Source organism: Pogoniulus pusillus, chromosome 40, assembly GCF_015220805.1.
Source record: "Pogoniulus pusillus isolate bPogPus1 chromosome 40, bPogPus1.pri, whole genome shotgun sequence".
Classification (NCBI taxonomy): Eukaryota; Metazoa; Chordata; class Aves; order Piciformes; family Lybiidae; genus Pogoniulus; species Pogoniulus pusillus.
Window position 1 is genome coordinate 3,587,849 of NC_087303.1, and position 14,587 is coordinate 3,602,435.

The following is a 14,587-nucleotide window of genomic DNA, read 5'->3' on the forward strand; positions in this document are numbered from 1 at the left end:
CGCCGAGTTCCGGGCAGCGGCTGACGCTCGGCGCTCGCCGCCACCGCCTCTTAAAGGAGCAGCGCCCGCCCTCCGCGCAGCGCCCCGCAGCGCCCCCGCGTGGCAAAGGCTGAGTCCTGCGCCCGGGACACGGCGAGCCGGGAGCGCGGCGGGGGGGCCAGAGCGGCTGGGAAGTGAACGGCGGAACAGAACTCGGGGGTGGGGATGGTCAGCACCGGTTGGAAGTGACCCAAGTGGGTAAGAAGGTCGGCAGCATCCTGGCTTCGATCAGCAGTGGTGTGGCCAGCAGAAGCAGGGCAGGGATCATCCCTCGGAACGGGGCACTGGAAAGGCCACGCCTCGAATTCTGGGGTCAGCTTTGGGCTGCACATTGAGGGGCTGGAGCGTGTACAGAAAAGGGCAACGGAGCGGGGAGCAGCTGAGGGAACCGGGGTTAAGTCTCAAGGATGCTGAGGGGAGACCTCATTGCTTTCCACACCTCCCTGGAAGGAGGTTGGAGACAAGTGGGGATTGATCTCTTCTCCCTGGGAACAAGCAATAGGTCAAGAGCAATCAGCCTCAAGTTGCTCCAGAGCACACGAGGAACAATTTCTTCCCCTTGAGGGCTGTCCAGGCCTGGCCCCGCTTGCCCCCGACAGTGATGGAGTCCGCGTCCCCGGAGGGGTTTCAAAGTCGCGGAGATGCGGAGCTGAGCGCTGTGGAGATGCGGAGCTGAGCGCTGTGGTTTGGTGGTGCCCTGGCAGTGCTGGGTTAAGGGATGGACTCCAGGATCTCTTCCACCCAAAACAATTGCATGATAGTCTCCCACCCCACGCCCCTGGCTGGTCCTCGGACGCGCCCAGAAGCCGAACGCTGGTGGTTTACAAAAGAGATTTTATTTGCTGCGCTGCTCTCCGGGACGCAGCCGCGGAACGGCCCCAGGGCGCACGCCCTCGGCACCGGCTGCCCTGGCCTACGTGGAACAACCACGTGAGAACCGGCCACGGGCCCGCGGGAGGCTCCACGGGGAGGAGACCCACGGGCTGAGGCCGATGCTGGGCTGGGACCCACCAGCCTGCGGACAGAATAACCTGTCAGGACCCACGGGCAGCCGAGAGCCAGCGCCTCCTGTCCTGGAGCGGCAGCCTCGGGGCCACTGGTGTCTCGGTGCTGCCTGCAGCTGCCCCCAGCCTGCCATTGCCTGGCACAGGGGACTGGCATGGGCACTCCTCCAGGGATGTCCCAGGTGCCCAGCAGTGCAGGCACCAGGATGAGGCCCTGGGCCGGGGACAAGCAGGATGCACTGGACAATAAAAAGGAAAATAACTGGGAGGAAAAGCAAGTCTATGTGCTCAGTTATACTGGCAAGAGCAGCCCTGGGGGGCACAGGCTGGGAAGGAAAGTGGCTGCACAGCGGGGAAGGGTGAGCATGGCAGCAGACGGGATGAGCACGACAGCTCCATCCCTTCCCTGTCTCCAGGATCAGTCCCCTGGGCACACCCACAGCCCCCCAAGGAAGCAGCCAAGGCAGCTCCTGCCCCACTGCCTGCTCCCTCACAGTGTGGCCACCCCGAGCCATGCCAGGGCAGTGCCCTCAAGCTGCAGTGTGCTACCCTGGCACTGTCTGGCTGCAGAGGACAGGGGGGGGACAGCTGCAGAAAGTGAGAAATGGGGAGGAAAGCACAGGATGTGGGCATGAGCCTGAGCTGTGCTGGGACCCCTGGAGGAAGCAGATGCTCAGAAATACTCAGGGTTGGTGCTTGACCTGGTATCAAGGCTGCTCTGACAGTCATGGGCCTCACATGTTCCATACCCCACTGGGAAACAAGTCACAGCTGGTGGTGGCTGCTGTGGCACTGTTGGTGGCACATCCCCTCTCCTCGGGCAGCAAGCTCGTACCTCGCTGCCTGCAGCCACAATCTCTGCTGGCACAAAGGGACCAGGTCCAGCATTTTGACCTCCACTGCACTCCTTGCTCCAGCAAGAACTTGGCCACGGCTGCTGGGCCACCAGCTGTGTAACTGGGGCAGAGGAGGTGTGGCCACGCTGCTCCTGCTGTGGCCCCGGGGCTGCTGCAGTGACAGCCCCAGCACTGTGGTGAGGAGCAGCAGTCACGGTGGTGTGGTGCACTTGTGGGCAGTGGTGGCAGCCCTGGCAGACAGGTGGCTTCGTGGCGAGGACATCCATGTAACCCAGTTCTGGGGAGGGCAGTGGGGAGCAGTTGGCTCAGCTTCACCCACCCTCTGCCTACCAGCAGGACTCGTTGGGCACTGAGGACATCACAGGTCCTCTGCTCTCCAAAAGTGCTGCCAGGCCAGCTGGGTGCCTGCAGCAGTGGGCACATCGGCTGGCACAGGAAGCAGGGTGGGGTGCAGGGCATAGAGCTGTCTTGACACCAGGTCTTTGCGCGTGGAGGACACTTGAGCTCTGCAGGCTCTTGCCTTCGGCACTCTGCAGCTGGGCCGGGTGCCTGCGGGCAGGCGCTGGGGGACGCTCAGGCAGGAATGGTCTCCGAGGGTGATTCAACAGTGTAAGGAACAGTTCTGTGTGCCCTGTGTGTGCCAAAGCTAAGATACAAAAACACCGCGGCCAAGCGGGCGGGGGGTGCCGCGGCTCCGGGGGCGGGAGGGAGGCATCGCGGGCGGTGCGCCGGGGCAGCGGGACAGAGAGCTCTGCCGACGTGCGCACGTCTGCAGCCGCTGCCCGCCGCCCTACCGCGCCGCGCCCGCGCCCCTACTCGCTGTCGCTCTTGTCCACCAGCACCGCGTCCGACTCCTCGGTGATCTCCAGCAGCGTCTGCACCTCGGGACTCTCCCCACGCAGCAGATCCGAGTTTTCCCCCTCCTCTCCACCGACCTCCACCAGCTCCGTGGCCTTCACCTCCACCTCACCCTCCCTTATTTTCTTGACGTGGAAAGTGAAGGGCGGCACTTTGTAGACGGCTGTCTTGGACCTGGCATAGATGGTGTGGTCAGGGGTGAAAGACTTCCTCAGCTTGTCCCGAGAGGTCTTCATCTTCTCTCTCCTTTCATTCGTCACGATCTTGGTGCCCAGCTTGTTCATCCTCTTCTCCAGGTTGTGGCGGGTCTTCTCCAGGTTCTCCTTAGTCTTTAGCTTAGTCTTCTCCAGGTTCTCCTTGGTCTTTAGCTTAGTCTTCTCCATCTTTTCCTTTGAGAATGCCTTCTTAAAGTCATCCACTCTCTTCATGCCGCTCCTTTTGATGCGCTCCGCACGGGACTCTTCAATAATCTCTTCAATCTCCACCTCTTCATCCGAGGAGAGTTGGATGCGGTCCTCCTCTGCATGGTCCTCACCCACCGGCACTTCCTCGCCCTCACCTTCCTTCTCCAGCTTCTCGCCCTCCTTTAGAGACTTGCTGATGCTCAGCTTGGACGGCAGCTTCACTTCGTCCTGCAAGACACAGAGCGGAGCCCGTGAGACACCAACACCGGCCCAGGAGCCGCCCCCGCGCCCGCCAGAGCCGCGCAGCCGAGTCCGAGGTCCACAGTGCAGGTGGCGCCGGGCCAGGCTCACCGCCCCCGGCTCCTCGGCGGCAGGGAGGCTCTGAGCGGGGCTCTGCGCTGTTCACGCTCAGCTCCACCAGCTCTGCTCGCTCTGGGCTGGCTCCCGACCCGCCCTGGCTCCCACCGCGCAGGAAGAGGCAGAGCGGCTCTGAAATTGGAGACTTCCCTCGTTCTCCCTGCCCCACTCCTGTCCCCTCCGATTCCATCTCCATTCCAGGACCTGCCCATCACAACCCTAGCTCCCAGGATAGCCCCTGCCGTGACGGGCGCAAGGAGCGCACGGAACAGCGCGTTCCCTGCGCACCTCGGTGCCTAGCAGGACACTCCCCACATACACACAGCCCACAGCTTCTCTTCTGTTCTTGTTTTCTCTGTGAGCTCAACCACAGGTCTCCAGCCTGGCCAGGGGCCAGCCCACAGTGGCCCGAGGCTCAGTGGGGTGCAGATGGCAGCACAGGCGGACACCAGCTGGCCTGGCCACCGGGGTGCTCTGTGCTTCCCGAGGGCCTGCAGGATGGGATGGGCATTCCTTGGGATGCAGCAGCCGCCCTGGCTATCCCATTTCTCCACTGGGGAACAGGCAGGGGATGTGTCCAAGCTGTATCTGAGTGCAGCAGGTACAGCAGCCCCGGTGTGCCCAGCCAGGGCTGCCAGGCTGCGCTGGCCGGGCTCAGGGTGAGTTCATTCACTTCTGCCGGGTGAGCCAAGCCTCTGATCCCAAGGGCAGAGGACAAGCATGTGCCCAGCGAGGGTCACAGCTCTGCAGCAGGATTGGTTTTCATCGTGTGTGTCCCTGCCACCAGGAGTCACCTCTCTGTCCCCAGGACAAGCTGGACATAGCCCAGCCCTGCACCGGGCACAGCTGCTGCCTCTAGCTCACACATTTACTGCCCGGGTAGGTTAATCCCCGGAGATGGGAAGCTGAGGTGTGGAGGAAGTCTGGAACGCAGGAGCCAGCCCCAGCCCTGGGGCTTGTAGGAGCAGAGGGATCCCAGTGCAACACTGGCAGGGGCAGACCCCAGGGCACGCAGAGTGCTCCTCGTGTGGCAAACACCGGCAGCGACTCCCCTTGCCCTGGCTCTGGGGTGCCAGGACACAGCTGCCTCGGGCCCCGCTGGGCAGATTTGCTGCAGTGTCTCCAGTGCAGGGCTGCTCCACGAGCACCTTCCACAGCTCCTCAGTCTCAGGTCACAGCTCAGGTCCCCAGGGTCCAGCAGATGTTTTCTTCATTCCAGCGGCCGCTCCAGGACAGAACAATGCACAGCCCTGCAGAGGCCAGGAACAAAGCCACACGGCTGGGGCCAGGATCCTGCTCTCCACAACAACACCTGCTGGAGCAATCCCAGAGGCTCGGGGGACCCTGCCCCACAGCCAGAACATCAGGAACTCCGGCACTTCCTTCCCTGGAGTCAACACAATGAGCCAGAACAAAGACATCCCCTGCCTGGCACGGCTGCCGCTGGACATGGGCCACACTGCACACCCAGATACTGATCGGCCCTTGCCCCAGGACACGTGCAGAGCCACCACCAGACATCCATGGCTGCTGCACTTGGGCACTCCCTGTCCCCGCTGCTGCACCGGACAGCTGCTGGAGGACACCAGCAGCCCTGGCATGTCTCACTGGGGCTGAGCACGTCACTGCCCAGCACTCCCAAATGCATGGCCCCAAATACCACTGAGGGTCATCTCCTGCCCCAGAGGGCTTTCACCCACAGAGAAAGGGAGCTGACTGCTGTGGACAGAACATGCCTACAGACACAGCAGGTCTGTCTGTGGGACACTGGGACCTGGCTGGAACAGTCAGGACCCATCCCAGGCTCAGGGGTGGCTGCCACCCAAATTCCCCACTCGGGGCCAGGCCCTGTGGGCTCTGCACTTTCCTCCCCTCGTGACTCACCCAGAGGAGCCATGCCAGCCACTCCACTAGCTGTGCTGGGAAAACACTGACCCTGGCAGTGGGTGAGTCCAAAGCCCTGTCTCTTGGCATTCCTGCCTGTTGCGGTGTCCAAACCCTGCCCCCAGCCAGCGATGCAAACCCCTTCTGTTCCCCAGGGCAGCCCAAATCCAGCTGGCACACACAAGGGAACAAGGGATTGCTCTGGAGGTTTTTGTTCCTGCTCCATGCCCAAAGCAAAGCTGTGCCCAGCAGCAGGGCAGGCAGCGTGGGTGTGCTGAGGCTGCACTTGCTGCCCCAAGGCTCAGCTCGAGTTCAGGGTTTCTCTTTTACCCATTTGGCCCCCCAGGCTGACACAGCCCTGCCACCCCCTTGGCGCAGACCCTGAGGCACAGACCAGTTACCCTGGGGAGCTCCCCTGGGCTGGCAGAGCCAATGGGATGGGGCCAGTCCATCTCAAGCCCCTGTGGGTACCTGCAGGGGGCCTGGTGCTTGTACCCAGCTGGCTACCAGCTGCCAGGTTCTGAGCTGCTCTGTGCTGCTGCTTCAAACAGCTCCAAGCTGCGAGATCTGCGAGGAGAGGCCTCTGCCTGTTTGCATCAAGGAGCTCTTTATCTGCCAGGGTTTTCCAGCCCCAGCTCCCTGGCACTGAGCCACCAGGCAGCCCCAGGGGCATGCTGGTTGCTACAACAGACATAAACATTCCCCTGCCCTATAAAAGGCCAAATAGGCACCGAGCTGAGCGGCGCTCCCAGCCCAGCAGAGCTGCTCTGAGCTGCAGAATGAGCACCCGGGGGGAACGCTCCCGAAACTCGGCAAGGGTCCCTGGGCTGCTGCTAAGGCTCCTGCTGTGAGCCTATGGGAGCCTGTGGGAGCCCAGAGCCCCAGGACTGGCACCTTCAGCCACCTGCAGCTGGAAGGTTTAATGAAGGTTTCTCACACGGGAGGCAGCCACACTGCAGCTCATCTCCTGCAGCTGTTTCAACACCATGGCAGCAGCACAGACAGATGAGCCTGGGCACATGCAGCTCTCACATGCAGAACACAACCAGCTCATGCCCCCAGGCTCTGCTCTGACCCAGAAGGGCTGATCCAGGCTGCTGCTGGGCAAGCTGGAGCTGGAAGCACCCCTGGTGCCACATCAGCCCTGGGCAGGGCAGACAAGCTCTGGCCTGGGGGAGCCTGAGGGAGGATTAGAAGCATCTGGGCAGAAAGCAGCCCCCAGGTGAGGCTGAGCCCTGCCAGGGAAGCAATGGCTCTGCTCTGTTGCCATGATAACTGCTGTGCTGTTCTGTGCTGCTCTCTCACCAGTGCTCTGGGTGGGAGCATTCAGCTATTCCTGGGCAGCAGCAGCACCCAGCAGAGCCCAGGGGTGCAGGGATGCCCTGCATGGGGGTCTGTGCCTTGCTGGAGCAGACTTTGCTGTGGAGAATGTCCCTGCTGCCAGATTGTCACCCAGTATCCTCTCTCTTCCTGTTACAGGAGGGTAGGTTAATCCCTGGCAGTTTCCCACAGAGCCTGATTTCTGGGCTAAGGAATCACTGAATCACCTCTACCCAGATCCCAGGTCAAGCCATTCCCACTGCCTGGCACAGCACTGCTGCATGACAGCCCAGAGGGCACTTCTCCAGTAGCCACGTGGTTAGAGGCAGGGTGACCTGGCACCTTGCTGCCCTAAGGCCCGGGTGGCATGAGGCAAGTGTCAGATAAAGAGCAGCACAAGTCTGCAGCAGCTCCAGTCTGCAGGAGCCCAGCTGCCAGTGAGCAGCACTGGCACTGAGCAGAGCTGGGTGCTGAGTGCTCACCTTAGCTGCAGGTTTGGCTCTCAGCTGTGCTCTCTGCCTCTCTTTTGTCTATTTTACCTCTTTCAAGAAGCAACTCCAAACCATTTCACAAGCACAAACTCAACCCTACAAGAAGCCCAACGAGGGAGGTACTACCAGGCCCCATAGGGAGAAACCAAGGCTCAGAGGACAGGGAGGATTTGCCCAGACACAGCTGGCACCAGCAGAGCCACCTTCCCCTGCCAGCCAGCCCTTCACACAAGCCACACAGCAACTCTTGCCTGGCGAGGGCACAGAGGCAGAACATGGCAAGTCCTGTAATGCCCGAGACAAACCCACACTTTGCAACATCCTCAGCAGCAGGCAGCAGCAGACAGCAGCAGGCAGCAGGTCAAGCAGCAGCAAAGGCATTGCAGAGCTGTAGGCTGGCAGCAGCCACAAAGAGGCAGAGGCAATCAGCTTTCAGAGCTCCAGGAGAGGTTCCAAAATGATCTTCATGGGGACTCCTGCTGAGGCCCTGCACTGCTGCCTCCTCGCTGTCCTCTGCTGGTCTGGGCCACGGCAGCTCCCCAGGCAGACTCAGAGGGCAGTCCCCGGCGAGGCCTCCAAACACACCCCCGGCATCTTCTGTGGCTACGACGAGGAAAAGGGCATTGGAATGGTCCTGGGAAGAGGCACCAGGGCAGAACTCACCTGTCCCACCAGGAATCTGCTCAGCAACAGCGCCCAGAGTCATCTGGATTAGCATGGGAGCAGGCAGAGAGAAGAGGCACAGGAGGAGGTTAGCAAAGGATGAAGCCAGGTAGTAAATTTGGAGAGAAAAGAGAGTCAGTGAAGGTTGATCAGAAGGAAGAGACCTTCCCTAAAGGAGATGCAGAATCTCCTCTGTGGTTGCACCAAACACCAGCACAGGGCCAGATCCTGCTTTCTTGTCACGCTGCTGCCCACAGAGTGCTCTGCAGATGCCAGCAGTGCCAGCTGAAAGCAGCCTCTGGAGCAGAGATGGAGCCCCTCTGTCTGTGGATCCAGCTACACCAGCTGGGGAGAGGGAGGTAGCTGGGTGTGACTCCAGACCTCCAGCCATGGGCCACCCCCTAACCCAGTGCTGGCCACCACTCTTGCAGAGGCTGCACCCAGGGCACAGCAAAGCACAACAGGGAATCGGGCACGGCCTCGGCTCTGACATTCCAAAGCTGAACAGATTTGAACTGCAGCAGTCCCAGGAGGTCCACACAAAGAGACACCTCCAGTCCCTAGAGAGAAGCCTGAGTCCTGCAGTAAGAAATCACCAAAGAATGCTACTGAGACAATGGAAAAGCTCTGAAGTATGAGGGGGGTATGGAAAATAGCTGGGGACTGGGTAAGGTGGAAGGATAAAGTCTCTCCCTCTCAGGCAGCACCTCCCTGCCCAGCCCTGCCCTCTGCAGTTCTCAGTATTGTGCAACCTCCTTGGCACTTCCCTGCTCCAGGCGTGTCCCCTTCCCGGTGTCCTGGGAGCTATGTGCTGAGAGGCTGCAGCCCTTCCAGCAGCCAGCCAGGACCAGCAGCCTGGTACCACGCTGGAGCTGGCCCAAACCTGGCAGAGAAAATCAGGGGAGGAGCAGCAGAGGAGGGCAGGGTAGGACAGGGGAGGGCCTGGAAAAGGGCTTTTGAGAGTGAGTCAGGAGAAAGGCAGAGGTGCAGGAAGCTGAACTAAACAGACTGGAGTGCAGGGGCTTTGTCTCCCCTGACCGCAGCAAAGCTGTTCCCAGCTGGCATCGCCCTCGGGGCTGCTCCTCCTGGGTGAAGTTGTTCCAGCTGAACACAGCCCTGAGCCAGCTCTGAGTCTGCATCGCAGCCCCGTGCTGCTCCAGACCTCCGTATCCTCACCCAAAGCTAAACATCCTGAGACCCTGCACTCTAAATATTTGGTTTCCCCTCCCTGATGCTGAGCATCTGCGGCTCTGGCCTTTGTCTCACCTTGCAGCTGGCAAGGCTCAGACTCCTGTGAAGGCTCCAACAAGAGCACAGGAAGGCTCCTTTCACCTCAGGGTGCTAATGCACTGCCTCTGCCAGTGGATGGAGAACAGCTGAATGCAGCAGGGCAGCCCAGAGGAACTGAGCTGGGCACTGCTCTTCGCCCTCCCCCAGGGACATTCTTTCACTGTGGGCTTGGCTGCCTCCGGGGCAGCTGTCGCTGATCTGGGGCGGCGGAGAGAGGCAGCTGGGTGCAGGGCTGAGACACTGGTTCGCATGCCCTGTGCTCCCTGCCCATCACAGCTCTGAGCTCCTCTGCTTTGCCAGGCTCCCTTCAGAGGGCACAGATCTAAAAACGAGGCCTTCCAGCCTGTGGCGTTACCGAGTGGGTCTGAGCCCCCCCGGCCCAGGCTCAGCTCCCCACGGCTCTGGCCCTATAAGGCGCAGAGTGGCACAGCAGCCAAGCTGTGCTATTTATGGGCTCTCTGCATTTCTGGCTCTGCCCTGCCCACTCTCACCCTGCATGGCTCAGGCTGAGGCTCTGTGCTGCTCTCACCCTGCCCAGAGAACTCCCACAGCTTGCTGGGCTCCAGCAGCCACCCGAGGAGCGGAGGGGCCCCACAGGACTCCTGAGGCTGGAGTGTGGGCAACAGCCTGGCCACAGGCCACTGACAAAGGCACCACCAGCCTGACCTCCCTGAGCCCAGAGCCCACAGCAGCCTCCAAATAAAGGCCCAGAGCATTGCAGGGACTCCACCCTCAGCATGGGGCTGCAGGTGCCTGCCTGGCTGTGGCAGGCCCCCAGCACAGGCAGGGATCAGTGGTGCCACAGGTACGTGAGCACTGCCATGTGCCCAGCCCCGAGCCTGGCACTGCCTGGGCTGGCAGCAGCTCTCTGCAGGGCACATCCGCTGGTTAATCCTGAGCTCTGGTAACAAGCCCCAGATTCCTGCCCAGCAGCTCTGGGGTGAAGTCACCTCACTGGGGCTTTGTTAGCAGACACTGCAGATCTGCTGCTGTCCTCATTTCGCTGAAGGAGCAGCGCCCAGGACAGCAGCACAAAGGACACTGAGGAGCTCTGTTCCCTGAGGAGGGCATGAGGCCACTCGGGATCAGGCTTTTCAGGAAGGCAAATCCTGTCCCTGGTGCCAGCACTGAGCTGCCAGTCCTGCCACGGCTGGGCAGAGCCTGCCCCTGTGCTTTAGCTTCCAAACAAAAAGCTATGGAGTTTTACCCTCCAGGTCAAATTCCCTCGTTGAGGTGACAAAAACCTCTGCCCTGAGCAGGACCCAGAGTAGCTCCTGGCAGCTCAGAGCGCGTGAGACGGAGCAGGAGGCACACACGGGAACAGGGCACTGCGAGGAATGGCCACAAATGTTCTGGGCTGGCCCCAGAGGACATTTTCAGCCCCAGGGTCTGAAGCTACTCAGGCAGCAGCTTCAGCACTGGCACAGAGAGATGTTAGCAAAGGGGGATGCAGGGGCACCTATGGGGCCTGTTCAATCATCTGTCGTGCACAGCCTGAGGAAGCTCTGCTCCCACCACCAAAATCCTGCCCTGCCAGGAAAACACAAAGGAAATTAAACCCCCCCAGAGCCAAAAGCAAAACTCCTGAGCCCCTCCAGAGCATCGAGAAGCTTCACAACAAAAGGTCTGCACCAAGACCAAGAGACTCCTGCACTCCATAGGTTGTTTCCCCTACACCATGCCGCAGGATTTGGGTTTCTGTTGGAAGGGCCAGGGGCAGGTTCTCTGCAGTGCACAGAACCATGCAGCTACTGAACAGCCTCACCTGTGAGCTGAGACAGGACCAAAGGAGCTTGGGAACACAGCTGGGACAAGCTTGAGACATTTGAGGGCCAAAACTCTCCACTTCCATAGCAGGCAAGACTGGGGCTGCAGAGGGCTGCAGGGATATCCCCACTTCTCCAGGGCATTCCCTGTGATCCAGCTCTGGCTGCTAAATTCCCACCATGCAGGTCAGGACTTGCACAGCCTTCTGAGCAGTGCACACCCTGCTGAGTATTCCTTACTCAGGCCCTTTAACGTTATTCCTGTCAGACTCCAGCACCCAAAGCCTGCCTTGGGTTTGGGGTTTTCAGCTTAAGCATCAACTTTAGAGACAATCATGAGCCCTTTGCTTGCCCCAGAAAAGCCCCTCACAAGCTCCCTGTCTGCTGCTGCCCACTTTGGGCCAGGGACTGCTCAGGTCCCCCAGCAGCTACAGGATTGTCCTGAGGGCATAGCAGGTTCCATTTCACCAGAAGCAAACCCAGATTGCTTCTCATCTCTGGCTTCCCAGTCAGACCACGCTGGGCTCCACACTGGGACACTTCCAAGTCACAAGTCACTCCTCTTTTCCCCTACCATCTCCATGACTCACAGCTCTCCTGCCCTGCTGCTCTGGCAGTTGGTTCTCTCAGGGGCTGATCTGTCCTCACAGCAGTGAGAGCAGTGCCCCTGGCAGGTTTTGTCACAGACTCTGCTCACCATTCACAAGCAGCAGCACAGCAAAGGGAGCAGCTCACAGCATGACACCGCACTGCCACTGTTCAGGATGCTTCCAGAGCACCCAGAAGCTGCCACTCCTGCAGCCCCCATAGAGCACCGTGCTGAACAATGCCCTTCAGTGCTCATTCTGCAGTGCTTGCTGCTCCTGCAGCAGAGTCAGAGCGATTCTGTTTCCCCAAGGACAGATCCAGTCTCCCTGCACAGAGCCTGCAACAGACAGACGCAGAGCAGTGGTCAGGTCGCTCTGCGTGGGCTGCAGGGTGGCAGCCTCAGGCACGGGGAGGCTGCAAATGCCTCAGCTGTGAATCAGAGTTACAGAGGCCCTGTGCTTGTTGGATTCCTGAGCCCGTTAGAATCAGCTCTCCCTTCAGACCCATCAGGAAGAGGAATTGTCCCTTTTTTCCCTTGTTTTTCTTCTCTCTCCCCTGTGATCAGCACTAGATGCTTCTCTAGTCGTCTCTGAGGCCATCTATTATTAACCCAGAGGCTTCTCACCCAGTCAGTCACTGTTTCACTTTTCTCTCACGGCCCAGCTTGCTCTAACCGGGACATGACAATGGCAGCAGCTTAGCCTTCTCTTTCTACTATTCAATATTAGAGGAGAAATCCATCACAGCAGAGGGACACCAGGCAGAGCAAAGCTGTTACTGACTCCAGACAGCCAGGAGGTCCAAGCCCCGCAGGCTGCAGAAGGCAGAGGGTGAGACCTGCCCAGGCAGCCACAAGGCGCAAGGAGCTGGGGGAGCTGCACTGCACTTGCTCTGCTGCCCACCTGCACTGGGCAGTGAGGCTCCCCCAGCTAGGGTGCCAGCTCCTGTTCCTACATGCATGTCACAACCCTACAGATCGTCCCTCTGCACACAGCGAGGTGCAGGCTGTCCCTCAGTAGAAGGCGCTGGCAGGCAGACCCTCGATTCCCCTCCCAGAGCCTCCCGTTCCTGTTCCACTTGCAGCCCAGCGCTGCAGCCGGGTTACTGTGACACTCCTGCTCCCTGGGCCACCCTCACCACCTCTATCAACATTCCTGCTCAGTGCAGCAGCTCGCTCAGCCCTTGTCTCCAGACAATGGCCAGTCAGGTGTGACACAGCCACTTCAGACCACCTCAGCTTGGGCTGCCACAAACAAGGGAGCTCAGGAGAGATACGGAGCAGCCACCGCAGAGTGACAGAGCCCTCAGCAAAGAAGCCAGCTCCGGCCAGGCCACAGCACAGCCAGGCAGCAGCTCCTTACCTGGTAGATCATGACTTTGAAGTTCCTGCGCTTCAGGAGCTCTGATTCGTTGGCCTCCAGCTTCTTGATCTGCCCAGCCTGCTTCTCCAGGTTCTGCCGCACGCTCTTCACGTTGACGCTCACCTTGCGCACCTTCTCCAGCATCTTGTTGACAGTGTTGCTGGTGGTGGTGTGAGCCTTGGTCAGCTTGGTCAGCTCCCCCTGGATGCTGGTCACTGCGTTGTCCATCTCCTGCTGCCTCTCCTCCAGCTGTGTCTGGGTCACCTGGATCTGATCCACCGCTCCGATGATCTTGTCCAGCAGGGTCAGCACCATCACGCCGTTGATCTGGTCTGATTTGATGGGCTCCTCTGGAGCTTGCTCCTCCGAGGCTTCAGAAGCAGTTGGCGGTTCGATGATTTGCAGAGTGGTGTCCTCCATGGTGGCCTCGCAGTCCCGGCCAGCAGAGCCCGCACACGCCGTTACCGCAGGGAGAGAGCAGGGAAAGCTGAGCCCCAGGCTCGGCTCAGCGCTGTGCTGGGAGCGGCGCCAGGAGCGGAGCGCGGCGGTGCCTGCGCCGCAGTTCAAATGGCAGAGCTCGGCGGGGCCGGCACCAAAACCGCCCCGCGGAGCGCCGCAGGCTGCCAGGCCATTGGCTGGCTCCACCTCGGCTGCAGCAGCGCTGCCAAGCCCCTGCAGACCCACCCTCTGCCAGACGATCCCAAGAGCTGCGAGGCAGGAGAGCACAGCCAGGCTCGGCCGCGCCGCCTGCTCGCCCCCAGCTCGCCCCAACCCAGAGCCACGGAGAGGATGGGAGGAAAAAATCCCGAAAACCCCGAGCAGGAGCCGGGGAAGTGCCGGGCGAGCCTCGTCGGGGCACAGCTGTGCGCTGGAGGAGCTGCTCCCAACAGCCATGCACCTCTGTGCAGCTGCAAAGTTCATATCCTCTGCTAGCACTGAAGAGGTTTTTTCTTCCCCAGGCCTCTCAGAGTCTCATTTTCAACACTTCACAAACATTTAGATTCGATGTTCAGGGCACAACACACCTGGATCACAAAGCTGCTCCCTGCCCGTGTGTGGACGCACACAGGAGGTGGGCATGGGGCCCATGCAGTGAGCACCGTGGCCCCGGGCAGGCTGAGCAAAGCGAGACCCTTTGGGCTCTGCAGCCCCCACCCATCATCAACTGTGGGACAAGCTTCAGCACAGGCTCTGCAGAGCTGAATCTGCCCAAAGGCCCCATCGGGAAAGCAGGACAGAAGCTTGGAAATGTCCCAGGACATTGCTTTGGAAAACATGGGGGAAAAATGTCCTTCTGCTAACTTCTAAACTCATCATCAACACAAAGAAGCTCACAGAGCAGACAGGAACTTAGGGCCTGTGGAGCCACCATCAGCTCACAGCCTCAGGGCATCTAGAGGTGCTACCAAAGGTGGCAAGAAAGCAGCAGGTGGGACCAAGGATGTGGAGAAGGAAAGTTCAGATCTTGAGAGTGTCACTGGGTAAGACTCTCTTCATGTCAAGGGTGTTGGCTCAGCCAAAGGAAGCCAAGCTCTGGCAAGGAGACCTGCTGAGCAGCTCCACTGGGAGCCTCCTCTAGCCTTGCAGCCTGAACAAGAGGCAGTTCAGGCTCTGCAGATCCTGCCCCTGCAGTTTGCCACGTTGAAAGGACACTGGGCAGCGCTGGGCTCCCCCAGCTCACAGCCTCCCTCAGGCCACACTGTGA

General features: G+C 60.3%; 1 protein-coding gene across 3 annotated transcripts; it reads right to left on the reverse strand.

Moving 5' to 3' along the window:
- Nucleotides 1–856: 856 nt before the first annotated feature.
- Nucleotides 857–14,115, reverse strand: CAVIN1 (caveolae associated protein 1). Of its 3 annotated transcripts, XM_064174328.1 has the most exons (3): nt 12,883–14,094; nt 7,878–7,920; nt 3,398–4,769 (listed from the first exon to the last, which is right to left on the reverse strand). In XM_064174328.1, exons 1-3 carry the CDS (start codon nt 13,801–13,803, stop codon nt 4,699–4,701), a joined length of 1,035 nt encoding a protein of 344 aa, XP_064030398.1. In that variant the 5' UTR covers nt 13,804–14,094; the 3' UTR covers nt 3,398–4,698. The 3 variants fall into 3 exon arrangements, with proteins under 3 accessions (XP_064030396.1, XP_064030398.1, XP_064030397.1); XM_064174326.1 differs by lacking the exons at nt 3,398–4,769; nt 7,878–7,920 and adding an exon at nt 857–3,390 and having other exon boundaries at nt 12,883–13,600; XM_064174327.1 differs by lacking the exon at nt 3,398–4,769 and having other exon boundaries at nt 6,902–7,920; nt 12,883–14,115.
- Between the last annotated feature and the right edge of the window lie 472 nt (nt 14,116–14,587).